Here is a 27,380-nt window from a genome sequence, read left to right as displayed (position 1 = left end):
CGTGGGGACGGGCCGCACGCGCCCGGCGGCGGCCATGGCGGTGAGGAGCGGGGGGAGGAGGGAGGGAGGAAGGAAGGGGAGGAAGGGGGGTGCGGGGTGGTCGCCGTGGGCCCCGGGTCAGCCGTGCTGTGTTCTCCTCGCAGGGCTCGGCGGAGGCGCAGGGCCGGGAGCCCCCCGCCGGGGGTGCGGCGCGGAGCGGGAAGAGGGCCGCCCCGGCCGGGGACGGCGCCGGAGGCCTGCGGCCGGCCAAGCTGAGCCGGGCCGAGCTCTACCGGCCGCCCACCAGCGAGGAGCTGAGCCAGCTGAAGGAGACGGAGGATCTTTTCCACTCCAGCTTGCTGCGCTTGCAGGTCAGCCGGGAGGGCCGCCCCCCCCCCCCCCCCCCCGGGCCTTTGCCCCTCTCGGGGGGCTGAGCTGGGGCGGGAACCGGGAGTAACGGGACTGCGGAGCCGGAGTCTGCAGGGAGCAGCCTGGGGAAGAGACACTGGGCCCCTGGCCGGCTGCAGGGCCCTTCTGTCCTGGTAATTCCGGGCAGTGGCAGCTCCTCTGCAGGAGCTGAGCAGGAGCAGCACAGCCTTCCCAAGGCACCCAGCGTTTTCCTGCTCTTTCCATCATAATTCCCATTGCCGCCCCGCGCCAGGCTCTTTGCTTCGTTTACACCACTAAAATCGAAGCTCTCCAGCACAGCACTGCCACGTGGTGGAAATGCATCGCTCGCTGCCGCGATTTATTGCTTAGCAGGGTGAGGAAGTGTCATCACCAGGTGCAGCCAGCTCCTGTCTTTGACCAGGTTCTGGATGGGACAGGAGGGTTGGTTTATGTGCTAGGAAAACAAACTGCCCATGGTAGGGTGAAAGTCAGGCTGGTGACTAGACTGCTCCTGGTGATTGTTAGCTTGGTGATTTTTATGGGGAGCAGCTTTGATCTCCTGGCTACCTGCTGATGGTGGCAGGATCTCCAGGGCTGGCTTCATGGCGTGAGCCTGCACAGTTGTTCCCTGGAGCTGATCTGTGCTGTGTCATACAAAACCCTTTCTGGGAATTATGTCTGCATGAATCAGGCTGTTTTTTTCTGGCTGGACATCACACAGAAACCAGTGGGGAAGCTGGTTGCCATCCAGCACTTCACAGGGGATGACAGAAGCTGTCTTATCCTCCTGCCCATAGGCTGGCGGACCTTCCAGCTCAGGGCAGGGTTTGTAGAGGGGCTCAGGTGTGTTCCCCAGCTCACCTGCTGATCTCTTCACCAGGTTTGTGGCTGGTGCTGGAGGACAAGGTAAAGGGTGGTAGCAATTCCAGTGTTGCAGCAGCCTTTCACGGTCCATTTTCGCCCTGCAGATAGAAGAGCTTCTGAAGGAGGTGACACTGAAGGAGACAAAGAAGAAGAAGATTGATGCCTTCCTCCATGAAATTAACAGCCTGCTGAGTGCCATCCCAGAGACCCCAGAAACTGAGGTATGTTCCAGAGGGATGGGGGAGCCAACAAGGCCCCATGGAGCAGTCTCTGCTGTTGCCATACAGGCAGAGATCCCTGTGGAGTTTCCCCTTAGGGACTGAAAAAGCATTACCTGGTTTTGTGGGCAGAGTGCTCCAGGTCTCCGCCTGCGTTCCTGATGCTTAGAGGGTTCTGTGTGTGTCCTGTCTGTTCCCAGCTCACTGACCAGGCCTGGCTCCCCAGGGGCGTGAAGGTCCCGATCCTGCAGGTGCCGTTCGGCGTGAAGGGGAAGTTCCGCTTCCTGCCCCCAGCTGAGCTGAGGGTGGTGGGCAGCTACCTGCTGGGCACCTGTGTGAAGCCAGAGGTCAACGTGGATGTGGCTGTCACCATGCCACAGGTGAGTCTGGCCACGCCTGCTCCTGAGTGGCCTGGAGCCCAGCAGAGCTCCATCCCCTCCTGTTCCCCTTGGCCTCTGCACTGTCCTCTCGGTTCCTCTTAGTGAGGCTGCAGCATCTGGATGTGCAGGATGGTGACTCCCTGCTCACTGCTCACTCAACCATAGCTTGCAGCTACTTTGCTCTGAGCTCCTCATGAGGATCTTCCTTCTCTCTGCCTGGGCTGGACCTCTTCCACATTGCTGGGGAAGTAGATGCTGTCTTGCTTCGTACCCCATTGCACTTCTTCCCCATTTCCCAAGGCTGTGTTCAAGGGAGGGTGATACTTGCAGGCTGTTACCCCTCTAGAGCTCCCTCCCCTTGCTGCCCAGACCTGCTGTAATGGGGTTTGAGATGAAGCAATGTCCAGTTTGACTGTCTCTGTGATCCTAGAGCCTGGTGAGCTGGCAGCAAGGTGGTGCTTCTGACCAACTTGGAACTCCTTGGAATTGCCAATGGGGCTGGGTCTAAGGGTGGGAGCTATGGTGCCACAGGCTGAACCACGCTCTGCAGAGATGTGAAGCGAGATTGTGCCAACCTTCTCTTCCCAGGAAATCTTCCAGGACAAAGATAACCTGAATCAGCGTTACCACCGGAAGAGAGCTCTGTACCTGGCCCACATGGCCCACCACTTGTCCAAAGAGAAGGTCTTTGGCAGCGTGAAGTTTGCCTACATGAACAGCAACCATCTCAAGCCTGTCCTGCTCCTGAGGCCACAAGGTAGCACTTGAGCCTTTCTCTGACAGGGGCTGACAGTGGGTACTGGCATTAGCTGGAGGGTGGTGGTGGTTTCACAACAGACCCTTTGGAGCGGGGTCAGTTAGAGGCTGTTGTTGCAAGTGATGATACATTTTGGAGCTTTCTCTTCTTCACACATCCTAGTCCTCAAGGTCTCTGTCCCTCTTATGGTTCCTGCAGCTTGGCTGGGCTCCCTCTCCTTGGATTTGCTGGCTCGCCCACCCTGTGAATACTTCACGGAGTAAAGCAGAGTCTGACACTGTCCCTTCTCCCTGCTCTCCCCACCACTACTTACCATCCTCTTGCCTTCCCAAGGCAGCTCTAAGCAGTCTGGCTCTTCTCTGAGATAACGTGGGATGCACAGGCTGCCAGTGCTGCTTGTTTCTGCAGACCCAAGGTGACACCAAGTTTGGGCCTGGGACAGGCAGTAATGTGGCAGGGCCAGGGCAGGCAGGAGAGTACTGGTAGGACGAATGGGTACCTAACTGGCCAGCAAGGATAGAGGAAGATGGTCACAGTGTGACTTCAGGGTTATTGTTGGGTCTGAGATGATGTCCACTGCTGCTGAGCTTTGCTGGGAAGGAACTTTTTCCCCAAGCTGCGAATGCTTCTGGTTTTCTCAAGGTAGTTTCTGGATCTCTAACATCTCTTCCTCCTTCACATCTATCCCCTGATACTTACAGGCAAGGATGAGAAGAAGATGGTCACTGTCCGACTCCACGCCTGTCCTGCCCCGGGTCTCTTCAAACCCAGCCGCTTTTATCCCAGCAAGAACAATGTCCGGACAGCCTGGTTCATGGAGCAGGGCACCCCCAAAGAAGGTAGGCCCTGGGGCTGGGGGAACATGAGGTTGCTCAGTTCAGCTGGAGACTATACATGTTTCTGGGAAGTGAGTTCTCTCTAGCCCTTCTCTGTCAACAGGAGGTTTGTGGTTGGGTCCAATGTGTTGTTGTGTCCCCACACAGGAGCCACTGAGCCCCCAACCCCGCACTACAACAACTCCATCCTCTGTGACACGGTGCTGCTGTCCCACCTGCACTTCTTGTCTAGTGCAGCCGCCGACTTCTCGGGCATGAAGGATGGTCTGGCTCTCCTCAAAGTTTGGCTGAACCAGCGGCAGCTCAGCAAGGTGTGTCCTGGGTGAGGGGACAGAAGGCTCTGCTTGCCTGGCTAACCTGCCTTTGGTCTGCTCTCCCTGCCTAGAGATGGAAGAAGGGTGATTTGGTCCTGGTGGGTCATGTGATGGGCTTGTGACTGATTTGAGCTGTGTTAAGTTTCAAGGAGCTCCACTGTACCCTGTAGGTTACAGTGAGTCTGAGTGTACTGGGCAATAGTGCAACTTAGAAATTCCTGGAATGAGGTAGTGGGGTTTTGGGTGTGGATTTTTTGTTGTTGTTTGGTTGTTTTTATTTTGAGTTCATCCCATTTGCTAAAGAACTTTGAGGTGTTACCTTCCTGCAAGGGGGGGTCTGTATCTCTGCGTCTTGTACAGGGCTTTGCTTCAGTGTGTTCCTGGCAGGGTTGGGGCTTGGGGGCTGCTCTGCTGGTGATGGCAGAGGCCAGAAGCAGTCATGTGGGTTGAGTTCTGGTGCTTACGGTTCTTTTTATTGAGCTCTTGTTGACTCAGCCCTCTGTTCTCACAGGGCCTTGGGTGCTTCAGTGGCTTCTTGGTCTCCATGCTGGTTGCCTACCTGCTGATGAAACGCAAGATTGTCAAGATGATGAGTGGGTACCAGGTGCTCAGGAGCACCCTGCAGTTCCTGGGTGAGTTTTCAGGGAAAGGCCAGTGTCAGTAAAGTCTCTGTATGAAGCCTGAACGTGGTGGTGAGAAGAGGTAGAGTTGTGGCTTTTCTCTCCCTGATGCCAAGACGCTGTGGGTGAAGTGGGCAGATGGGAAGGAAGCAGTGGAGCAGGGCTGGATGGAGCAGCTTGCAGAGGGGTGGGCAGTGGTGGAGGCCAGCACTGCATCATAGCACTGTTTATGTTGTGAGACCACAGCAGTATTGGCACATAACCCATAGCACCCTCACCAGTGAGGAGATGTGGATGGCAGCCTGACTTGTTCCTTTCTGTCTGTGCACAGCCACCACTGACCTGAGTGTGACGGGGATCAGCCTAGCAAAGGATGTGGATCCCTCCCTGGTAAGGAGCCCTGCAGAGGGACTTGTGCCCATGTCTGGCTGTGTTGCCTGGGCTATAACAGGCATGTTGGACAGGTGGTTTCCTGGTGACTGTGCTGCACTGTGGCTCTAAGGACTGTGTTTGCTCTTCCAGCCTTCCCTGGATGACTTCCACCAGGCGTTTGATGTCGTCTTTGTGGATCCCTCTGGGCTAGTGAACCTCTGTGCTGATATGACTGCCAGCAAATACCACCAGGTACTGAGCAGGTTGCGATGGCATCCAGAGATGCTGTCTTGGGAGCAAACTGAGGCAAGCAGAGGGTGGTTAGATGTTTTGGAGGAGGTTGCTGGATGTGGGGAGGGGTTTCAGTGTTGCTTTTTAAGTTTTTAACATCCATCTCCAGCTCTGAAGCTTGTAATTAATTTTAAGACTTGGACTTAGGGCTGCCTTACCTTGTCTTGCTTGAATGATGGAGGAAGGTTGTTTTCTTCTTTGTGGGTACCTTTGGGTGAACTCAAGCAGCTGTTCAGCAGAAAAAACTGTTTTGGAGCTGGAAAAAACCTCACCTTTATGGCAGGAATTTCAAGGAGGGACTGTCTGGCCAGCAGCAGCCACTGTTGGTGACTTGATTTCATGCTGAGGGCAGATGTTATCTGGAATCCAGGTCTGCTGGTGACTGCGGAGCTGGGGTGGCCCTAGTTGATGGAACAGCAATGGTCGCTGCTGCTGGAAGGACTTGTTTTCCTTCTCCCCTCCCATTCATGCTCTTGCTCTGTGTTGTCTTCTTGCTCAGGTCCAGTTTGAAGCCAAGCGCTCCATGGAGATTTTAGATGATCGGATGGTGGATGGCTTTCAGGTGTTGCTCATGACTGCAAAGCCCATGCTCAGAACCTTTGACCATGTCTTCCAGTGAGTCTTGTTGTGCTAGTGGGATAATGCTGAGGAGCCTGCTCAGAGTGGTGTGGCTTCTGGCTTTGGATTGTGGTGGATTCAGACTTGCCTGGTGGGAGGTGGCCCTGCTACATCTGTGATAGCCGCTGGGGCCTCTTGCCTTTGACCACTATGCTTTTGCTATCTAGACTGTCTCCCAGGAGGAGGAGGACAGTGCTTTGGCCTTTGGGAATGATGACTTTCCCAAGTACTAGCATTTCCTGTGGTACATCCTGAGATGCCAAAGTGCACTGTTCTTGTAGCCCCCAGCCTGGGCCGGCACCCTCAGCTCCTGAATTCATCCTTCCTCTATCATACCTCTCTCTTGGAAAGGATTTGGTGGTAGAAGTGAGTGACCAGCTTCCTTTCTTCTCCTGTAGCTTGAAGCATGTCTCCAAGCTGCAAGGTGCCTGCAAGAAGATGCAGCTGCTGAGTGAGCTGATGGATCGGGGTGGGAACTACGTGGCCGCAGCCCTTCCCTTTCTTGTCTCTTTGCTGGCCCGTGGGCTGGCTGGGAGAGCACTGCTCGTGGCTCACTCCTTGCCCCAGGTCCCCGAGGTAATGAACCCACGTCCTTTGCAGCACGTGGGGTCTCGTGTCCTTTGTGGCACTGCTGAGCATGGGGAAGGAATCTTTACTCACCGGAGGAGGAGACAAGCCTGTCCCCCTTTGTGGGGAATACAGGATGTGAGGACTTGCTGTGGGGTATGGGTGGCAGCTGGGAGTCTTGTTCTGGGCAGAAGTCTTGGCCCAGAAGTGCCACAGGGGGGAGACAACTGGTTTCCTCATTAAATGAGGCTTTCCCTGTCTGTAGTTGTCTGGGCACCCAAGAGCATCTAGCAGCAGCTGCTGCTCCTGCAACCTCATTTCTTCTTGTGCTTCATGTTCCACATTGTCCTACAGTGGCCAATTGATGCTGAGCCCCCAAAACATAAGGATGTTGGTCCCCTGACATTTGGGCTTCTGTTTGTCACTGAGTTTGCTGCCAGCATGCTGGAGAAGGGACCACAGGCTGATCACCCTGAGGTGAGGGGAGCACTGTTTGTGCTGAGTGGGATGGAGCAGACCGGGTGTTGGCCTGTGGTTGTGAATGGCTACAGGGCTGGCTGATGGTCGTGGAAATGGTTTGACTGGCCCCTGTGATGACTTGTGTCCCTGACCTGACTTGGCCAATGTTCCCATGCAGGCCCTGGATTTCCGGACCTTCTGGGGGGAGAAATCAGAGCTGCGGCGGTTCCAGGATAGCAGCATCTGCGAAGCAGTGGTCTGGAAGGCTGACACTGCTTGCCAAAAACGCCTCATTCCGGAGCAGATCATCAGGCACCTGCTGAAGCTGTAAGTCATACCAAGTAGCAGCTGAGACTGGGAGATCTGCAGCTGTATGGGGTCACTGCTGCTCTCCTGGCTTCTGCCTTGTCCCTGGTAACCCCATTGTCATCTCCATGCTTTGGGGGACCCTGTGGGTTATTTTGGCTCTGTGAAATCTGGAAGTCATTTTAGTTATCCTGATGTTGAGGAGGGCAAGCACATGGTGCTGTAGCTTCTGCTGATGGCAGTGCTAGGGGCAAGGGGACAGCATGGTCCTGCCCTTACTTGTAGATGGGTTGCTGGGACACTCATGCTTGGCAGGACTGAAAGAAAAGCCATCTGGACCTTGCAGCATGTTTCATGAAATCATCTGAGACCCTGTGATGGTTCACAAGGTTAGGTCTCCCTGCAGCACTTGGAAAGGCAATAGGAGTTTAGACTTTTCTGCCAAAACTGAGATGCTCTTGCACAGGTCAGAGGTTGCCTGGGTCTTTTTAACTTGACTTGAGGAGCAGTCTTGTGAGGAAGGGCATTGGCAGCTTTAACTTTGAATCCTGCAAAGCTGAGTGCGTTGTGCCATTATGGGTGGATAACTTGGGCAAGGGAGAAATGCAAAGATTGGTGTCCTCAGCATGACCGTCCTTTATGGATGGATTCCTTGGTCTTGCACTGGCTGTTGCCTGTGGGCACAGTATGCAGCATCAGGATGGATGTGTTGATATGTCATAGATCTGATGCTCTTTTGTCTTTTTCCATGTAGCCACATGGACATTCCTGAATCCTCCATCTGCTACACTGGAGCCCTGCTGGAGTCTGTGATCATGACTGACCAAGAGGTATCTTTGTTCCCTAAGTGGGACTGTGGGTTTCTCAGAGGAGGGAGGTATGGGAAGGACTAAGGGGAGGTCATTTTAGCTTTGTGGCCCAAGGCAGCTAAGGGTTTCCAAGAAGGAAGCGAGGGTAAGCAGAGTGCCTGCGTGTGGGCACTTGGATGGGCAGTGTGTTCTTGGATCTGCTGAGCCTTTTGTGCCAGTCGAGGCATAGCTGCTGAAGTCCTTTTGTTCTGGTAGCTCCCACACCCCACTTTCTCTTGCAGACGTTCCAGTATCTTCCTCTTTCTGCTTTTGTCCACTATGTCCGTGTTGTCTGAGGCTGTGTCACTATTCCACTGTATTTCTCCAGCTCCTGTGTCCTTCAGGAAATGCGCTGGACAGTCCTGTGCCTTCATACCATAGATGCAGCTGGGAAAACCAGAAGGATCTTCCATGTTATCCTGCATAGTGCTAGATCATGCCCACTGAGCCTTCCCTAGTGTTGCAGCTGAAAGATGCATTTTGGAGGCTGGGAAATGTCCCCCTCCTTACTGCTGCAGTCAATCTTGTGAAATTAAAGCCTGCAGATGAGGCATGAGCACTTTTGCACCACTTTGCTGTTCTTTGGTAAAACCAGCTATTTACCTGGTTGTTGGTTGGAAGAGGAAATTTTTTTCCTTCCCCCTTTTGAAAAGCAAAGGAGACCAAATCTGACTGAAAGTCTCCTGTGTCAGGACCAGTTGGAATCTGGGCAGAGCTGCATGAGAGGTTTGGGGTGAGATGCTAGTTTGTACATGCTGTGTGGTGAGGCAGCAAAATCTGTGTGCTCTGTGTCCCTGCAAGCTAGCCTGGGCTGAGCAGGGTGGATGAAGCCCATTCTGAGAGGGGATGCACTTTCCTGGAGCCAGAAGGGCATTTAGGATTGTTGCCAGTCATAAGTAAATGAAAGAGAAACTTGCCTTTGTCTGCAGAAAAGAGTGGGTAGGATTCTCTGTTGCTGCTTCTCCAACTGCTTGTTTACAGTCAGCCCAGGGAGTGTGTGGTTGTCAAGGGATGTGAGGAATGAGGAAAGATGGCTGGTGCAGCCAGCTTGAGAGACAAGCAGGACGAGGGTTTGTTGTTCGTGACACATCCCGCAGAGGGTGCTGCTGCTCCACCAGAAAGCTCAGGGTGGCCAGATGCTGTGGCTCGACTCAGCCTTGTCTGAGCTTGGTGGTTTAGTGTTGGTGATGTCCTCTCCTCGTTCAGGCTCCTCTGCTGTGATGTAAAGAGGTCGAAACAGTAAAGGCAGCAGCAGTTTTCCTTTTGATTCTTCTCCATCTGTCTTCCCCAGGGCTGCTGTGGCGCTCTGGGCATTTTCTTTCTTTGCTTTTGCCAAGTTGCACAACTCTTCCTTGGTTAAGGATTTAGTCAGAGCAGTTTTCTTAACTGCCACCTCTGCTGGCATCATGGTGATGAGCAGGGAGGCAGTGGCAGAGCTCTCACCTTGCCGTTGTGTGATCTCTTTACCCCCAAATCATTCTTGCCTTCTCCTGTCCTAAGGAGAACGCTGGCAGAACAGTTTTTGGTGCTGCCTTAGAGTCTTGCACAAGAAATAATTGTACTTCCCACTTGAAATGCTTTCTTTAGGATGCCTGTGGATACTGGAGAGCTACACAGTCTTGCCCTTGGCTTTCCTCTCTCTTGCCTCCCAGTTTTCCTGGGTGCTCTTGGCAGACGCTGCTCCCTGGGATGGTAGTCCTGGCTCCTTGCAGCTTGGCTGCAGTGCCAGCCTGAGAGGGAGGTGAGGCGGGGGTGCCTGTGCAGGAGTGTGAGATGAATGGAGAGGCTCCCTGTGTGTCTGCAGGCCGCGGGGACGGGTGAGGAGGCCATGGTCAGTGTCGTCTGCTCCTACGATGACCTGAGCCGCAAGCTGTGGAACCTGAAGGGGCTGCCGCTGACGGTGACGGCTGTGCAGGGCGTCCACCCGGCCCTCCGGTACACGGATGTGAGTGTCCCCGGGCATGGCCCGTGCTTGGGCCCTGGGAGGAGCTGGGAGGGGGCTCTGCTTTTCTGGCTCCTGAGAGCCCTCAGGGTGATGCAGTCCCTCTTTTTTTGCTGTCCCATCCATCCTTGGGGCTGGCTGTGCACAAGTTGGCCAAGGCCTCTATGCTGGAGGTGTTTGCTAGAGCGGGAGGTTTGGCTTGAGGTGCGCAGTGCCCCGGGGTTTCTGATCTGTGTTCTCAGTCATTGGCTGGCTGTTTTCTCCCAGGTCTTCCCTCCCGTTCCCATGAAGCCAATTTATTCCTTCCATACTCGAATCAAGACCAAGCACTTGCTGCTTCCCTCGGAGGAGAAGCCCTGCCCAGCCTACCTAGCCCCTTTGAAGAGTAAGTGGGGAGAGATGTGAGTGGGATATGATTTGGTTGGGGAAAGCAGAGGCATTTAGTGTTGCTGGCTCCTTTCCTGCTGTGTTGATGTGCCAAAGGCAGGAGCAGAGCCACAGCTCCTCCTGCTCTCCTGCTGTAACCTCTGGTCTCAGCCACCCCCATTCAACCTCTCATTTCTGCATGGGCCTCACAAGCCTCTTGCTGTCCCTTTCTCCCCAGTCATCTGCCACATGGAAGGCAGTGGCCAGTGGCCACAGGACAAAGAAGCCATCAAGCGCATCAAGGCAGCTTTCCATCTCCAGCTGGCTGAGCTCCTGCAGCAGCAGCACCAGCTGGTTTGCAGACCTGCCGTCACCCACACTGACGTGTACAAGGTAAGGGTGTGATGGGGACCTTCTCCAGACCTGACCTGTTACTGAGGAGGTGGGGGGCTGTGGCAGTGGTCCCACTGGATAAAACCATGATTTGGATGGTGAGGCCTAGGAAAGCATATTGAGACTGTGCTGATGCCAGGATGCTGCTGCTGTGTCCCTGAGATGTACTGTAGCACACCAGCCTCCTTATGTTGCCTCCAAGCCTGGCTTCACCTTCTGCTTCCATCTCAGGATGGCTACGTCTTCCGTCTCCAAGTAGCCTACCACCGGGAGCCCCTAATCTTGAAGGAAGTGGTCACCCCAGAAGGGATGCTGAAGTACCAGGACACAGAAGAGTCTCGGCAGCTGGAGCTGGAGATCCTACATCTGCCCTATCTAACCAGCTCCCTGCACGGGTAGGTGAGGCAGGAGACATGGCTGGAAGCCAGCATGGAAGTGCCCTTGGATGATGGAGGATGATGGTGGGGAGGGGAGCTCACTGTGGAAGTGAAAGGCTCTGTAGGAGGATGAAGGGACAAATGTGAGTGGGGGCAGCACCAGTGGTCCCTGTTGTTACATCCCAGGACACTGATATGGGCACAAAAGTACCAAAAAGCAGCATGATTAAGAGAGGAGCCTGTGGCAGCATTTTCCCTTGGTTCCCTGAAAATCTCAACACCCGCAGACAGTGCCACGTGCTCGTGATGCTGTGCACAAGTTCCTGGCAGATTTTTGCCTCTCCTCTCTCCTCCTGAATGCCAAAAAGGCATTTTGGGTCCTGGGATATGTTGTTTGAGCAATGGGTTGTCTCCCTTCCCACAGGCTCCAGCAGCAGCACCCTGTCTTTGGCAGCACTTGCCGGCTGGCCAAGCGGTGGGTCTGCGCACAGCTCCTGAGTGACAGCATCTCTGAGGAGTGTGTGGACCTCCTTGTGGCGTTTCTCTTCCTCCACTCAGCCCCCTTCACACCACCAAGGTGAGGACAAGGAGCCTAGGCTGGTCCGGTGAGGTTTTAGGGCCTTTTTCCTGGGACGCAGGAGGGATATGATGCTGATAGGTCAGGAGATGCTGGGAAGGGGGCACAGCAGTGAGCATGAGGCCCCTGTGCTGCCAAAACACTGTCCCAAGCCCTGTTGGCAGCAGCATTCCAGAGTGAGATGGAGATGCTCAGTGCTGCACTGCCCTGCCCAGTGTGCTCTGGAGTGAGGTGGAAAACAAGTAGGGATGGGAGAAAGCATCCCTCTAGTCTGTGAGTGCTGGTAGCACAAATAACCGGGTGTCCTGTGCCTTCTTGAGAACTGGTGGGCCCCCTTCGGGAGGTGATGGCTGGGAGAAGCAGGGGCAAGAGCTGTGTGGTGACTACCAGTGTGCTGTGGCTCCTGAGCTCCCTGGGAAGGATGGTGGGTGCTGGTGACTGCAGCCCCCCTCCTGGAGGGGGCTCCTGAGGGAAGGGCCAGAGGGCTGCTGCTGAAAGCTGGCAGCTGGATGGGATGCAGTCCAGAGAGAAATGAAGTTAAAGAGAGTGTTTTTGCTTCAGGTGGAGCCACAAAGTTACTCTGCCATGCACTTGAGGTCTTGTTTATTTCCCCGAAGTAGCAGGACTGATACCTGGAATGTTTTCATGTCCCCTAAAATACCCTGCTGGCAGAAGCCCCGTTAACCCAGCTGTCTCACTTTGCACATGTGTTGTTGCAGGGGAAAAGGCACAATGGGAGCTTGGCTGGTATTCAGAGCTGCACTGGAGATGGGAGCAGGCTTCTGCACTGGTCCAACCCTGAGAGTCCATTTGGGGGCATTGGTGGGAGATGTGTCAATTAGGGGACAATATTTTGCTTTCTGCTGGTTTCTTTTATTTGGGAAGTGAGAAAGAAGGGGAAAAGACTTGCCCCAGGGATTTTTAGAAGGTTAAGGGCCTTGATCTTCTGGACTTCGTGTCCCACCACAGACATCCATTCTTGGGCTGTGAGTGGCCTAGGCATTGCTAAGTCATCCCCAAGTCCCTCTTGGTGCCAGGGGAGCAAGTGCTGTTGTCAAACAGTTTTGTCTTGCCTGCAGCTCTCCCCAGGTGGGGTTCCTGCGCTTCCTTGACCTGCTGGCAACCTTTGACTGGAAAAATAACCCTCTGATTGTCAACCTGAATGCTGGCCTCACAGGTGAGCAGGTAGAGCACAGGAGAGCTGCAGCATGATGGTCTTGGGTCCTTCTTGGTCAGCTCCTGGCTCTGAGGATCTTGTATACATGGTGGCATCACTGCTTTTGTTTGGGGCAAAGAGATTTTCCACTTACTTGCTCCTGTCCTGCTGTGCTTAACTTGCCTTCAGGGTGGGTTTGATTGTGCCCAGAGGGTGGTCAAGCTCCTGAACAGGAAGCTTCAAAGCCTCCTGTGCTGTGTCTGCTTCAAGACCCCCCCTGAGCCACTCAGGTCATGGGAATGATCTGCAAGTCCCTGATTTCAAAACCTGCAAGGGAAAAGGGCTGCAGTCCTCCCAAGTTTTGTTACATGCTCCAAGTTACCTCCTAAGCATTAAGATTTTCCTGGTAGAGGTCTCTGGTTCCCAAAGCGGTACATTGGTGCATTCAAGCAGACCTGCAGGCCTCCCCTCTTCCTTGTGTTTTGTCTGTTGATTGTCTTTTGGGTACTTGCCATCTTCTCACAGGAGCCAGAAGAGATCACAGAATTGTCTTGGCTTTGGGTGGTGCTGGAGTGGGAGAGATAGCAACACCTAGGCTTTAAGGCTGGTTTATAAGAAAAGATAAAGCTGCTTGGGAGTGGTGTGGGCAGTGCTGTAGCAAGCAGCTGTGTCTGTGGGTTTCAGTGCTCCCCCACCTTTTTCTTTTTTGAGAGGCAGAACTGAGTTTTGGAAACTGGTATTTTTCCACCCTCCAGTTTTTTAATGAACAAAATCAGAAGTGTTTTTGGCCAAAGAGCTGTTTTTTTCCCACTCACTTGAGAGAAAGAACCCAACAAAGTAGAAAACTCTTTGGACACAGACTCTGTGATTAGCTTATAGTGTCAGTTCTCAGTGCCTGCCCTATCTTGAAGCCGTGTCTGTGCCCATCTGGGTGTGTTTAGAACAAAAGTCCATCTAGCCCTACATTGTATCTCCAGATCTTGCTGCAGGTGAATGCAAAGGGAGCTGTGAGAGCAGAGCAAGCCCATGGGGATGGAGCTCTGGTTGCATGTGGGTGTAGGATCAGAGGGAGGGAGTGAATAAAAGCCTGCAGTGGTGCCCTTTCCTGGGCTGCAGCGCAGGGGTGAGGAGGCTGGAGGGCTGCGGATGGGGCAGAGCATCTCACCCATCTGCCTGCCTCCTCCAGATGCTGACTGCACAGAGATCAAGAACAAGTTTATGGCTGCTCGCTCTCGCCTCCCTGTCATGTTCATTGCCACCCCCAAAGACCAGTGGAGCTCCATGTGGACCCAAGAGCGACCTTCAGCACAGGTGAGCTGGGCCCTCTGTCCTTGCAGAGTATTGGCTGCCAGCTTGAGGCAGTTCCTTGCTCCCAGCTCCCATAGCTGTGTGGGTGAGTGGGGTCTTTGCTACATCCAGGACTGCAGAGTTTCACCCTCTGGCTTTTTTCCCTCCCCAGATCCTGCAGCGCCTTGTTGTGCTGGCCTCAGAGTCTCTCCGGGCCCTGGAGGAGCAGCTCCTGGACCCACTCAACAGCCAGGATGTGAAGGTAACCCTTTAGGGTGCCAGCACAAGGGTTTACAGGCTCTGGAAAAGCACAGTGGTTTTTAGTGATAATCACTGGGATGTGTTAGTAGGATTCAGGCTGTGGCCACACGTGGTTGCCGCAGGATGAAAAGCAGCAAGGATGGGAGCTGGGAAGCTGGTGCCTCACTGTGCTACCCTGCTTCTAGGGACTCATCTCTGGGTAACAACTTCAGGTGAAATATTGACTAGGGAAAATTTATTTTGTATTCTCTGGTTTTCTTGGGGCATGAGCAAACCCACAATGTTCCTGTGTGAAATCAATTGCATGTCCATGGCGCCAGAGCACATGGTGCCTCTGGGAGACTCTGTTTTGGTGTAATTGGCAAATCTGGCTTGTGTGCTGAAGACTAACCAAGCCTAGGTTGGTGGAAGTTTTGGTGGGATGCTAGCAGGCACTCAGGAAGATGTTGGTTTGATTTAAGCAGAGGAGCAAGGCCGTATGTAGTTTAACCATCTTTGTAAGCAAAGTGTGGGGATGGGAGGAGGGAAGAGCCTCCGGTACAGCTTGAGAGTTGCCTTCTCTTCCCACATATCTAAGAGGATGCTCCAACCAAATTGGGTTCATGTCTCTGTTCATGTCCCTGCATCCTTTATTCCACAAAAATGGACATGTAGTTCTAAGCTTTTTTCCATTTTAATACATCTGCCTCCACAGTGCCAGATTCTACCTCTCCAGATATTTGTGTCTTGGATTGCTCCCCTCCATTGATGAGGCTTGCTCTCACCCTCTCTCTGCTTGATGGAAGATGCTGTTGCCCTTGGGGACAACTCCTGTTGGACATACAGGGCTATCCTGTTATCACACAGCTCCTTGTGTCCCCTGGGTGTTGTTCTGCTCCTGTTAGCTTCTTGACTCCTCTCTTCATTCCGGGACTCATGTCACATGTGATGTGGTTACCTGTCTCAGCTCACCGTCTGTCCCTCTCTCAACTGCCAACCCCACTGTTGTGCATTCAGTTGGGCTTCCTGGGGTTGTGATCATGGCTTGTAAAGACCCCATGGAAAGCTTTTCTCCAGGGACCATTCCCAAGTCATGGGAGCTGCAGTTAAATTTTTCTGCCCTCCTGGGAAACTGCTAGTGTAGTCCTTCTAGCTATATGTCTCGTGTGGGTAGGGAGCATCTCCTTTCTGTGAGGTTTGAGCTAGTTGTACAGGTGGGCTGTGGCCATCCGAGTGTCCTTCCTGGTGTGCTTTGATAGTCCAGAGAACATTTAGCTGATCCACCAGGAACTAGCCATGGGGGAACCACTTTGCCCTCGACAAAGTCTTTGTTATAGTGTTGGCATGGGGTATAGGAGAGTGAGGGTCATGTCCTTCTGATGTGAGCAGAGTCCGTGCTGGATCACAGACCTGTCTCAGGTCATGAGAAGTGAGGTGGCCAGTAAGTGCTGGAGCTCCCTGTGGCTGCAACACAGCTGTGTTTTTCATGTGGATGTTTTGGCAAACTTCTGACAGTAACCTCACATAAATTTTGGCTTTGTGATCCTAGAAGTCCAATCATGACGATTCTGTGATTCTGTGAAGTTTTGGCTTTGGTTTACTGCTTTCTAAGAAGGGAATAAAATGCAAGCAAGGACTTGGGAAACATCCTTTATCTTTCTTGCTTGCCTGTGTTGTATATTGAGTAGTCTTTTCTCCCTGCAGATGGTCTTCCGCCCTCCTTTGGACTTCTACGATGTCCTAATCCACCTGAATCAAAACCAGATTCCTCGTCAGCTGGAGAGTGTGGACCGGCCACTAAAGTCATTTTCCAGGGGTGTGGTGAAGAACAGCACTTCTGTGAAGATCCTCTTTCCTGTGGTGGATTATGACCCTGTACAGTGCTACCTCCGGGAGCTGAGGGTAAGCACAGCCCCTTGGGGAGGCACAGGGGGCTGCTTGTCTAAGGGGGACCTGTCTTCTGGCCTTCAGCTCATTAGTTGCCTGCCACTGCAGGACCTAGTTGGTGACATCTTAATGTATTTTGCATGTGATCGTCATGCTTTGTTTGCATCCAAAATTGCTCCTTCAGCAGAAGACCTGGTGAATGCACAACCTGTTCCATGGAAATGGGAATGCTGCTGATGTGAGAATTACCTCAGATAGAAAGCACCTGGAGCTCTTTCTGAAGAATGTGATGTTTCACTGCAGAAGTATCTTTAAGCTGTTTGTCTCTAGTCACTTTATGGATTTTTCATGGCTTCTTGCAGCAGCTGAGGTGTTCAGGCACCAGTATAGATTAGGGCTGGATCTGCTGGAAAGCAATTTGGAGAAGAAGGATCTTGGAGTCCTGATAGACACTAAATGATCCATGAGCCAGCAGTGTGCCCTTGCTGCCAAGAGAGTCATTGGAATCCTAGGTTGCATAAAGAAGAGTGTGTCCAGTAGGTCGAGGGAGGTCATTCTCCCTCTCTACTCTGCCCTGGTGAGACCACAGCTGGAATACTGCCTCCCAGTTCTGGGCTCCCCAGTTCAAGAGAGACAGGGAGCTACTGGAGAGTCTAGAGGAGGGTGACAAAGATGACAGGGGCATTGAAGCATCTCTCTTAAGAGGAAAGAGCTGGGACTCTTTAACCTGGAGATGGGAAGACTGAGGGGAGACCTTATCAATGTATATAAGTATCTAAAGGGTGGGTGCAAGGAAGATGGAGACAGGCTCTTCTCAGTAGTTCCCAGTGTCAGAATGAGGGGCAACGGGTACAAGTTGGAACATAGGAAGTTCAATTTAAATGTGAAGGAAAATCTCTTTACAGTGAGGGTGACAGAGCACTGGAACAGGCTGCCCAGGAGGTTCTGGAGTCTCCATCTCTGGAGATATTCAGAACCCACCTGGATGCAGTCCTGTGTAAAGTGCTCTAGATTATCCTGCTTCAGTGAGAGAGCTGACTAGATGATCTCTAGAGGTCCCTTCCAACTCCAGCAATTCAGCGATTCTGTGATTCTAGTGGACTATAGCTACACTTACTTACTGGGAGATGGACAGGAATCCACGGCATGGTACCAGTAGAGCTCCTGCTGTTTCACCAGTGGTTGCATGAGCCACCAAGGCTGAATATTGGTCACAGGATGGTTTCTCTGTGGCTGGTTCCATGCATGATGGCAGAGGAAGTTGGTAATGTTGGTATATGGAGAACATCAGTGTCCAAAGTCATCAGCCCAATGCTTTTCTACTGTGTGGCCATGCCACATCTTAGGCAAGCTGCAGAGAAAGGCAAGCTGAGGCATGGCAGCAGTGATTCACACTGTATCTGAACAGCCAGTACTTTGCAGATGTGCAGCCTTTTTCTCTTTGACCCTTCGCAGCTTTCTGTGCTGTAGCTGAGTAAATGTTAGTGTGTAGAGAGGTGGGGCTCTGATGCCCTTTTTTGAAAACCTGGCTGGATTTTCAAGTTCCATCATCCCTTACCCACGGAAGTGCAGTGAGCAGTGTCTGAACTACTGTAGGGATTGTAAGCTGGCTTTGGCAAGAAGGGTCCTGTCTAGGTCTCCTGCTCCCTTCCCCTCTGAAGGCAGTCAGCTTTGACATGTGAGCAGGCTGCACAGAGAACAGCCCTCTTGCATGCCAACTATCTCCAGGGGTGGAGATTTCCTGCCTCCCTTTCACAGTGTTTGGCCACTACTGTGAAAATTTGTTTACTAACATCTGGCTGGCATTTCCCTTGTGGTGTGTGTAGGCTCCTCGGGTTGCTGCAGCAGTCAAGCTGTGCTGGTGGCAGCTTGATGGAAGGCAGAGCTGGAGCTAGGGTGGCTTTAACTGTGCTCTGGCAACTCCCAGCTACCCTGCCAGCACTCCTGGGACACAGGACACATCAGGGGGCTTTTCTTTTGTCCTCTTCTGAACTGACATGCTGGGAGGGTTTTCTTCACTTTTCCATATGCTTCTCTTGCCTGAAGATTCTCTCTAAGCTTGTGTTGGGAATGGGGGTGTGCCTGCAGAAGAGGCACATCTTTGGGGAGCATCTCTTCTTTTCCTCAGCTGCCTCCTGTGGGCTCTGCAGCATTTAGCATTTGCTGACCACCAAGTTGGCTAATCCCACACAGCCATTGAGCTTTTTCCTGCCACTGCCAGGCTTGATGGTGGTAGCAGCTGCAAGGGACAGCAGAAGGGGCCAGATCTTGCCTCAAGGTCCACAAATAGAATTGCCAGGGTGCATGAATTAAAACTCCAGTTCAGGCTCAAGGGTTCTAGGCCCCTTGAGTTCAAGCTCTCTTTTCACCTTAACCTAGGTGAAAGCTTTTGCAAGAGTTTCTTTGAAGGTGAGAGACGGGGCTGCATGCAAGACCACTTTAAATTGAGGAAGACCTCAAAACTGTCCCACAATTTCCCTGCAAGCAGTGCTGCTTTTTCCGCTGGAAATAATTCATGGAGAAGAGAGGAAAGAGTAGTACTTAATGCTGTCCTGCCTTTGAGCAGGAAGGTGGTTTTGAAGCTAGAGGATGTTGCAGAGATTATTTGGGGTTTTTTTAGGGGTCCAGGGTAGGCAAGAAGGAGGGATAGAAGCACCCTACCCAAGACTTCTAAAAGGCAGCAGGAGGCACAGCAACTGAGAACAGTTTGCTATTTTGCTCTTTCCTGGCATCTGGATCTGAGGAGGAGTATCAAGGCCAGCCCCTCCTTTCTGTTCCCTGTTTGATGAAGATTTGACCTGCCACCATCAAGCCTCAGCAGAGAGGCATAGATCTGGGTAGGAAGTGGAGTTCCTTAAGCCTAAAATCGCTCTCCACTCTATGTTGGAAAGGCAGGTTAGAGCTAAATGGAGCCTTTCAGCAGCTGCCAAGGTGCTGGAGGTGTCTGTGTACACAGGGCTGGAGCCTCCCTGTCTCAGGAGGGATTGGGGCTAAGTGGCTCTGGGACCTGGTAGGAGGCTCCAAGAAGAGCTGAAGACACCTGGACAAGCCTATGAGGAGGGCAGGCTCGCAGCAAATCACTCTGCTTATTGAAGCACTTGATCAGGAAAGTCACTGGCGCGTGTTGTAGTTTACAGACTTCTTTGGTGGTTCTAGTAAACTTAGTGCCAACAGGTGGCTCCAGAAGTGAAAGCTACTTCCCTGGGAAGCAGCTTTCATTAAAGGATAATGACTTAATTGGTCCAGTCAATAGTGACATGCAAGCCTGTGTTCTCTAACACAGGTAATAGACTCAGAATAAGGTTTGGTTGGGTTACTAATTACAGCTGCTCCTAAATCCAATATACGGACATCCCAGTGAAGAAACAGGGATATGAGCATAGGTCACACTGTCTTTTTGGAAGCAGTGTTGCATTTGCTTGGTGTCTCATGGTCTTTGGCTCGAGGGTTCTTGAGAGGGAACAGAGCAGGAACTGGTCACAGGTTTCTCTGAAGAGTGAGCTGTAGGGCAGAGAGACTGAAATCTGCCTTGGCAGCCCTGTTTGGCGGGCTTTTCCTCCTCCTGAAGACTTGAGAGAGGTATGACTGTGTTCCCTTGCAGGTGTTGTGTTGGAGGCATCTTGCAGTACCAGTTCCCTTGGTTCTTGTAGCTTCCAGATCAGTAGCAGGCAGACCTGAAGGCTGATAAATATCTCTTTCTGGGCTTTCCTCTCTTGGGAAAATCACAGAGGTGATGCTGCACATGCTCTCAAATAACTCACCCGTGTCCACATATGTTGGAGGGTGTCACAAGCTGACTTTTCCCTGCAGGGTCACCTGCAAGCAGGTGAAGCTGAGCTGTCAGTGTAAACTACCCCATCAGAAATCATCTGGCTGGGTGTCTCAGCGTAACAATGTTGTTGCTTAAAGGCAGGACCTTTTGCACTGGCTTTGTGCTTTGCCCTGACTTTGACTGGTAGCCTCTCCAGCACACCTGTGTTACTCCTCCCCTGTCTTTCACTGCTCTAGGTAACATTCACCTCCTCCTTAACCTGCAGGCTGGGAGCCCCAGGGGTGATACAAATGCAGCAAGAAGTTGGTGCTCAAAGAGTGTGGTGACAGCAGAGGATCCTTATGAGACGTTTTGGTGTAAGGCACTTGGAGGAACTGGGCTGGCTTTGACTCAGAGCAATTTTCTCTCCCTTAGTAGCTCAAACCTCAGAATTGAGCAACAGGTTGTAGCTGAGGCTGATGGTGCAGCCATGGTGAGTTTATAGCAATGGAGGAAGACATTCAACATGCAGTGGTGCTGTGGAATTTTATTCTCTTCTAGGAGTAGAAAAAAAACATCTTCCCTCTTCTAAGCTTCTCATGTAAAAAGGGGATTTAAAAGCCTTGGCATACTGATGGACCTGAGAAGGGGTAGGGAGTAGCATCTTCCCTGGTGTCCTTGCTCCACTCACCAGGAGAACCACTTTTCTCCTGTCCCAACCTGTTGGCTCCTGAGAGGTCCTTATTTTTCACAAATCAAAGGGGCTAGCAAAGCAGGAGCACTCTGGAGCCAAAGGACTGCTGTGTGCCTTCCCCAAGGAGCCTAATCAGAGAAGAAGGTGAAAGGAGAGGAGGTGTTGAGTCCTGGGTGCTTCAGTTTTTCCTGCTCCAAGGAGATGTGCTGCAGGAGCTGGTCTGATGGAATTGCTTTGATGCCTTGGAGGCTCTGGGTAGGAATGAAAGGCTGGTTGTAGGATTCAGACAGGAAATTCTTCAATTGCAGGACAGATCTGATAGAAAAGGCCTGTTCTGGAAGTCTGTCCAGATAAGAAGGCTTTGCAGACAGATGTTTTTGAGAGAACGTGCCAGACCTCTGGCACCTCAGGCACCTCAGGTGCCAGACGTCCCGCAGAGAGGCCTTCTTTGGAGCCTCAGCCCATCACCAGCCTCCCTTTATGGTCCTGAGTACCATGGCATAAAAACCCTGGTTTGGGTCCTGGCCGGGATTCCCCAGCAAGAAATTTGTATTTCAGTGTGCAGTAAGGCTCCCATAGGACCTCCGTTGTGACTGCTGGTCTGTGTTGTGGCTGCTGGTGAGATGCAGAACTCCCAGCTGTTTGCTGGGGATGTGGTTTGGGAAGGCTTGGTCAGTGCAGCTTTGCTCCAGCGTGGCTTTGCTGTTCTCTGGACTCAAGAGGCAATCCAGAGGACACAGGACTTGTGGATTTGCTTGCCATGCCCATTTTTGTGCATCAGGAGCTCACAAAGCCCAAAGGAGGTCCAAAGCTGTTCTCTCATGTAGGGAAAACTGGATGAAGCTGCTTGTGCCATGTGCATCTGCGTGTCTATAATAGCTGTTAAAAAACTGTGTCTTTCTTACTGTGTCTTTGGTCTCGCTGGGTCACTGAATGTGAAGTGCTCTTTCACCTAGATTTAGCTTGCTGTGGCTGGATATACCTGTGGAGGAGCTTGTGGCAGAGCAGCTGCCCATCTTGTACATGGGAGATCTGTCCTGTGTGGATGAGCAGGAAAATGTTTCCTGCTTTACTGTAAACATCCTTCCCTCTAGAGCAATGATTTGCATTTCTTACACCTTCAGACAAGACTTACCTGGAAGACTTACAGCCCTTTCCTTTCTTCCCCTCGTATCGTAGGAATGTGTATCTTGCTGCTTCATGTTAGGAAGGAATTAATGATACTAAAAGCCCTTGGTCTCTTACAGTATATAAGCTGTGGTTACGGGAACTGGTGAAATCTTTTCGCGTGAAACTGCTCCCTTCCTGTTTTGGCTGACAGGGCTGACTTCTCCAATGGAGACTCCAGACAGGTAGATGACCTGAAAAAGCTCTGAGGCGAAACCTTCCAGTCTGGATCTATGCAGGAAATTCCCTGCTTTTATGGCTGCAAAGCAGCTAGATGACCCTTAGCATAGTGTCCAGCCTTGGGAGTGCTACACATGTGGGCACAGACATGCTTAGTGAGGCATCAGCCCCTTGTGCGTATTAGGAATCCTTACAGTGTACTTGTGGCTGCGTTTCTTCAGTGTTGGTGGTGCCTTCCCAGAGATCTGCCTTGGATTTGTCCTGCAGAATGTGACTGGAGACTTCGCTGTCAAATGGTTTGGAGGATTGATGGACAAGGCACACTTACTAATGCAGCCAGGAGAACATGTGTGGCTTTTTTCCTTGCCATACCGCTTTGCCAGTGCCCCAGACCCCTGTGACAAGGATGCGCATGTGGCTCTCATCAGACACTGGGAGGGGGACAAGTCTGGATGGTTTTAAATACTTTTTACCAGCTGAATCCCAAACATAACACCCAGATTTCTTCCCAGCCTGGTTTTCTTGACAGTGCTCCTTTTTCTGGGGCATGGGGAAAAGCTCTTGTCTGTATCATGTAACCTGTTAGCATCAGGGCAGGTCACAGTAGGATGACAAGGACCTTGAAATATTAACCACAAATTTGTTGGAAGCAAGTAGCTAGAATACGGTTTATTCTGGTAGATCTCTTCCTGAAAGCACCTGAAATGTTCTAAGCACTGAGCTTGAACTGCCTTGCACCAGGACAAGCTGGTAGGCATGTTTTGAGTGCAGAGACCTCCCTGAACATCTTTTTTTTTCCAGCAGCCCTGATGCAGTGAGCCCAATCTCTGGGTAGAAGCACTGAAAAAATGGGTGAATAAATGGTTAGGTGAGAAAATCCCCCCCCAAACAACAATTGTGTAGTTGCTTAACTAACAATGAGCTCTTACCTCATTGCAAAATCCACGCTTCAGCCCAAGATGCTTAATCCAGTAATCCTATTTTAGTGGTATTGTTTTACTCGCCACCTTTTTGCATCCTTTCATTCCTACAAACCAGATGGCTCCTTACAGACCTTGAGCTAATCTTCCAGGCACCATGTACCCTTTCCCTGGACAATGAGGCTGCTCTGGATTGCAGCCCTTAGCTTGCAGGCCCCCCATGTCTCTGTGAGATGGGAACCAGCTGAAGGTTTTGCTGACAACAGGGATCCTCCTTAGCAGGGAAAGCTTTCCCTGGGGCTTTAAAGCTGAATTGCAACCACAGATACACAGCAGCTTGAGAAGGGAATAAGGGTTCAAAGGCACTCCCTGCCTTTTCCCCATTTTCTCTTAAATTTTCCCTTGAGGAAGGTTGTTTGCAGGCTCAGACAAGCCCAGTGGTGCTAGGCATGGAGCACGGGATGTGGAAAGGGAGGTGAGCTCCATTTGCTTTTACTCCCCAAGCCTCTGTACAAATAGACATGTGGTGACTAATGCACCATACCCTTTAAATGCTGCAGTTTCCCAAAAGCTGCGCATCTCCACAGCTCAGTGGAGCTGGCCCAGAGTACTGTCATGAGGATGATGCTGAGCACAGTGCAGGTGCAGAAGCTTGCCCTGCGGTGGGATTTTGAACTGGATGCCATCCTTGTAACATCTGCTCTCTGCTCCCTGCTGTCTGGATAAGAGGTGCTGGGTATCAGGCCAAACAGTGGTTTTACTGGGAAATGAGCTGAGCTGGGAGGGCTCCTTTCCTGCAAATGCTCCTGGCTCCTATCCAGTCCAGTAAGATGCCTATAAAAAAATACCTTTCTCTTAAGGAACATCGTGTGGCACTCAGCCTCGCCCTGAAGAGTTGTGGGGCTTTTTCAGGTTCTCACATGCTCTGCTCCGCTTTGGTCCAGAAAGCTGCACATTGGCTGTCAGCGTGACCTGGGCTTTCTTGCCCTTCTTTTAGCTTTCCCTCCCTCCTGCTCTTTGCCTTTCAGCTAAAGTAGGAGTCTTCCCTGTTGGCTGGGCTCTGAGCCTGTTGCTCTCAGCTGAGATGTGCCAGGGTGGGTTGTATCTTTCTCAATTATATTTTCAGACAGTGGTTTATGTAGCCAGTTTGGCAAGATAATGCATTGACCAGCCTTGGTCCCATAAAGATCCTGTGAAGTGGGATGAACTGTTAGATCTTAGGCTCTTTCCAGCTTGATGGCCTAATTGTGTTGCCCTCTAATTGTGGTACTTCCAAGTCCAAACCCATAAATCTGGCTCCAAAGGTTGCAGACAACACCACCCTTCCTTACTTAAAAGATCTTAACTATTACAAGGCCACTCCACCCTTTGGGATCACTTGTACTACCAACCCAATCCATGTTTTTCTCCTGCTGCTGTGATCTTGGTATGTTCATACAAGACCCCTTCCAAGCTTGCCTTCAATACTGATTTTTTTTTTTCATGCATGCCCTCATGAAAACCTCATGATGCAATGGTGCTGGCAGACACCTTTCTTTGTAAGAGTGTGGCTGACTTGCAGCTGCGGAATCTAGGGACGGAAGAGAATGACAAGGGAGCAGAGAGTATGTATTTCTTGGAGTAGGTTGCTCCAAAGCTGGTGAGGCCATGTGCAGAATCTTGTACTGTACTTATGCTGGGGGCTGTTTGCCCAGAAAAAAATTGCTGTTGCCTGATGCTAATCTCCACCAAGACGAAGAAGGATCAGGGAGCAGCTTCTTGGCTGTCTTGGTCAGCTGTACTCGGGATGCCTATCTCCAGCTACCAGCGTGTTGGGTGTTGAGGTGTAGGGGCCAGACTTGGGGTTTGAAAAGTTGCTTGCACACAGCATTGTTTACTTCTGCTGCAGTATCATTCCCTGCCTTCTTGCAGTGCTGGGAATCCAGCTTGCTTGGACTTGGAGGAAACCAGACTGTGGACTTTAGTCATATCTTTATGCAAGATCTCTCTGAGCTCTCCGGCCCAGCACTACCAAAGGAGCTACTCATGGACACAGCTACTGAAACACAGGAGCAAGGAGACGAGATTCCTCCATTACCTCCACTGAGCTTTCTATCTCTTTGTACCTCTCAAGACTTTCTGTTAAAGTTCTGCTGTTATGTTTCTTTTTGGGGCACTGTGTGCTGACAGCACAGGTGAGGTTTGTCCTAGGGGAAGAAGGAGCTTTGATACCTTTGTTGCACAGATTGCAGAGCTCCAGATGCTGGCCTCCAGTGAAAGATCCTTGACTGCAGTTGGTCTTTGCTGCCATGTAGTGAAATGTATCATGGCAGGATTGCCTGCTGGGCAGGGCCTGCCTCTTGCCATCTGATGTGTTGTGAAATCCTGGGTCTGACTGTTGGACACTGGGCTAGGACAGCATGGTTGTGCCAGACCCAGCTGATGGGAGACCATATGGAGGAACACTCAGTGGGTAGTTACCTAAGGGGTCCAGTGTCCTAAAGGTGGATGCTGATTTCTTAGTGCTCTTCCAGGCCTGTGGGAGGTGGTGGATCATGTTTTTGCTTCTGGGACAGCAAGAAGTAGTCAATGATGAGGTCAGCATGAAAAACTTGGAGAGACTGCACTGTATCCATCAAGGCTGGGAGAGAAGAGAGAGCAGGAGGCACCCAACACTAGTCCCTGGGCTGCCAGGTACTTTACTGGAAGAGTTGCAGCTTTGTCTAGTGTGGAGTTACTGTGTGTCAGTGTGTATGGACAATGAATCAGGGATGGGCTCTGGCTCTGAGATGTCTGGCACAGCCTCTGTTTGTTTTCTCCACTAGGATGCCTTCAGTGATCTTGCCTTGTTCTTCTATGACAAGCATGGTGGGGAAGTGATTGCAGTCTTGTGGAAACCTTTGAGCTTTCAGCCTCAGCCTTTTAAGGTGAGTTTTTTACTCCATGTTACTCAAGCTTCATGTTACCTTTATGCCCTGAAAACTTGGAGGGTTATTTTTTCTGCATTATAATAATTTTGTTTAACTCCTTGAGGGCCTTCAGGGCTGAAGAAAATGGAACTCCTATTTCTGTCCGCTCTTAGAAAGGGTGAAACCAAGACAAGGACAGTGGCCAACAGTACCCCCAGTCATCACAAGGGCTAAGAAGGGAACCTGTGTCCCTGAACAAGCACCATGGTCATGGGTCAGAATAGAGCTCTGTCCCAGATGCTCTTCTCTCGTCCCTTCCTGGAAGATGGGTGATGCCTCATTTGCCAGAGATGTTTGGTGTGTGCAGCAGGCTGTCCCATTCTTGGGGCTTTTGCCACCTTGCCTAGAAATGTCCAGCCTGCAGTAAGCTGGATTGGCAAGCCTAAATTCATACTGTCAAAGTCCTCTCAATGTACAGAGATGTTTTCCAGCTACACTGTGTGGGTTGGTAAACTCTAGAGGGTGGTTAAGCTAGGTGTGAGGCACACTGGAGTGATTCATGCTGCTTTCTATGAAGTAGAGACGCAAAGAAACAGTGACTCAGAGCTTAGAGTTGGCAGCCCAGGCTCTTCTGCTGTCAGTTTCTGGGTGATTTAAACCCCTCTCTTTGTGGCCAGAGGGCATTGGCCTTTCAGCTTAACTGCAGTTGTGAAACCCAGTTATTCAAGGTGGTGAAATGTGAGGAGGGGATCCTTGCATCTGAGCTGAGTGTGGCTTGATTAAACATGAGGGTTTTTATTGTCTTGGTGGAGCCAAAAGTCTCTTCCCACTTGAGGTTTTGACACCCAACAGCAGAGTAGAGCAGAGCCCAGGCAGCTCTTACTTGTAGTTGAGTCATGGTGCAGTCCCTTTTAAATACACCATCTACTCTGCTTACACAGGCTCTGCTATGCACCCATGCACCTTTTTCCCATCTCCACAATGCCCCTGGCCATTGCTTCTCTTCCTCCCTTATAGTCTTTGGACTGTGGTCCCAGGCTAAACCCTAAAAAGGCTTGGAAGGGCCACTCTTGCAACTTCTTATCTTTAATAACGAGCAAGTATGGTGTTTAGAAGGTGAAGCTTAGAACATAGTGCAGTGGTGTGGCATGGGTTGGATGTGACAAGGCAGGAGGACAGTTTACTTCTCTTTAGGCCTTGCAGAGGTTGTGAAGCAGCTCTGAGTGAGTGCTCCCCTTTGAGCAATGTTTTATTTGTGTCCTGCAGGTCTCCAGCATGAAAGGAAGGATGGTGGCAACTCTGAACAACGAGCTGGTCTGCATTCCCAATGTGGAGGCAATTCTGGAGGACTTTGAGGTTTTGGGAGAAGGCCTGGTCAAAAGTGTGGAAGCTCGTACAGAGAAATGGACTATCTGAGGCCACTGAGAGGTGTCAGAGGGACCTGTCCTGAAGCTGAGTTTGTTCACTCTGGGACCGTTCCTTTTTATAAATTAGTCCTAGGAAAGGCTCTCATCTTTTTAAATCCCAGAACTGTGTGTTTTATGCTATTTATCTTTACATGCCTTGTTCAGAAAATCAGGACCTGTTGTTGTTTTCAAGAATACAAATACTTTTTATTTTGAAGAAAATATAAAGATGGGATAAAGTTTTCCAAGTGTTCCTGTTCATTGTAGGAAGCAAAGCTGTGTTCATGTGAAAATGTCAAGGCCTGAAAATTCTGACTGAGGTATGCTTTG

The 27,380-nt window shown here is 51.3% G+C and overlaps 1 protein-coding gene across 1 annotated transcript; it reads left to right on the top strand.

Annotated features, from left to right (window-relative positions):
- NOL6 (nucleolar protein 6) lies at nt 1-27,292 on the top strand. The gene is made up of 26 exons (XM_051643205.1): nt 1-40; nt 144-350; nt 1,338-1,454; nt 1,652-1,831; nt 2,420-2,588; nt 3,290-3,427; nt 3,572-3,735; nt 4,250-4,370; nt 4,690-4,748; nt 4,881-4,982; nt 5,521-5,636; nt 6,038-6,215; nt 6,561-6,683; nt 6,844-6,992; nt 7,726-7,801; nt 9,624-9,764; nt 10,029-10,146; nt 10,366-10,520; nt 10,752-10,915; nt 11,322-11,474; nt 12,554-12,651; nt 13,817-13,941; nt 14,090-14,179; nt 15,862-16,059; nt 25,561-25,662; nt 26,911-27,292. The coding sequence occupies exons 1-26, from the start codon at nt 35-37 to the stop codon at nt 27,058-27,060; spliced, it is 3,399 nt and encodes a 1,132-aa protein (XP_051499165.1). The 5' UTR covers nt 1-34; the 3' UTR covers nt 27,061-27,292.
- The last annotated feature ends 88 nt before the right edge of the window (nt 27,293-27,380 follow it).

This window comes from Apus apus, chromosome Z (genome assembly GCF_020740795.1).
Source record: "Apus apus isolate bApuApu2 chromosome Z, bApuApu2.pri.cur, whole genome shotgun sequence".
Classification (NCBI taxonomy): domain Eukaryota; kingdom Metazoa; phylum Chordata; class Aves; order Apodiformes; family Apodidae; genus Apus; species Apus apus.
Note: the sequence above shows the minus strand (reverse complement) of the source record. Positions and strands in the feature narration are given on the sequence as shown.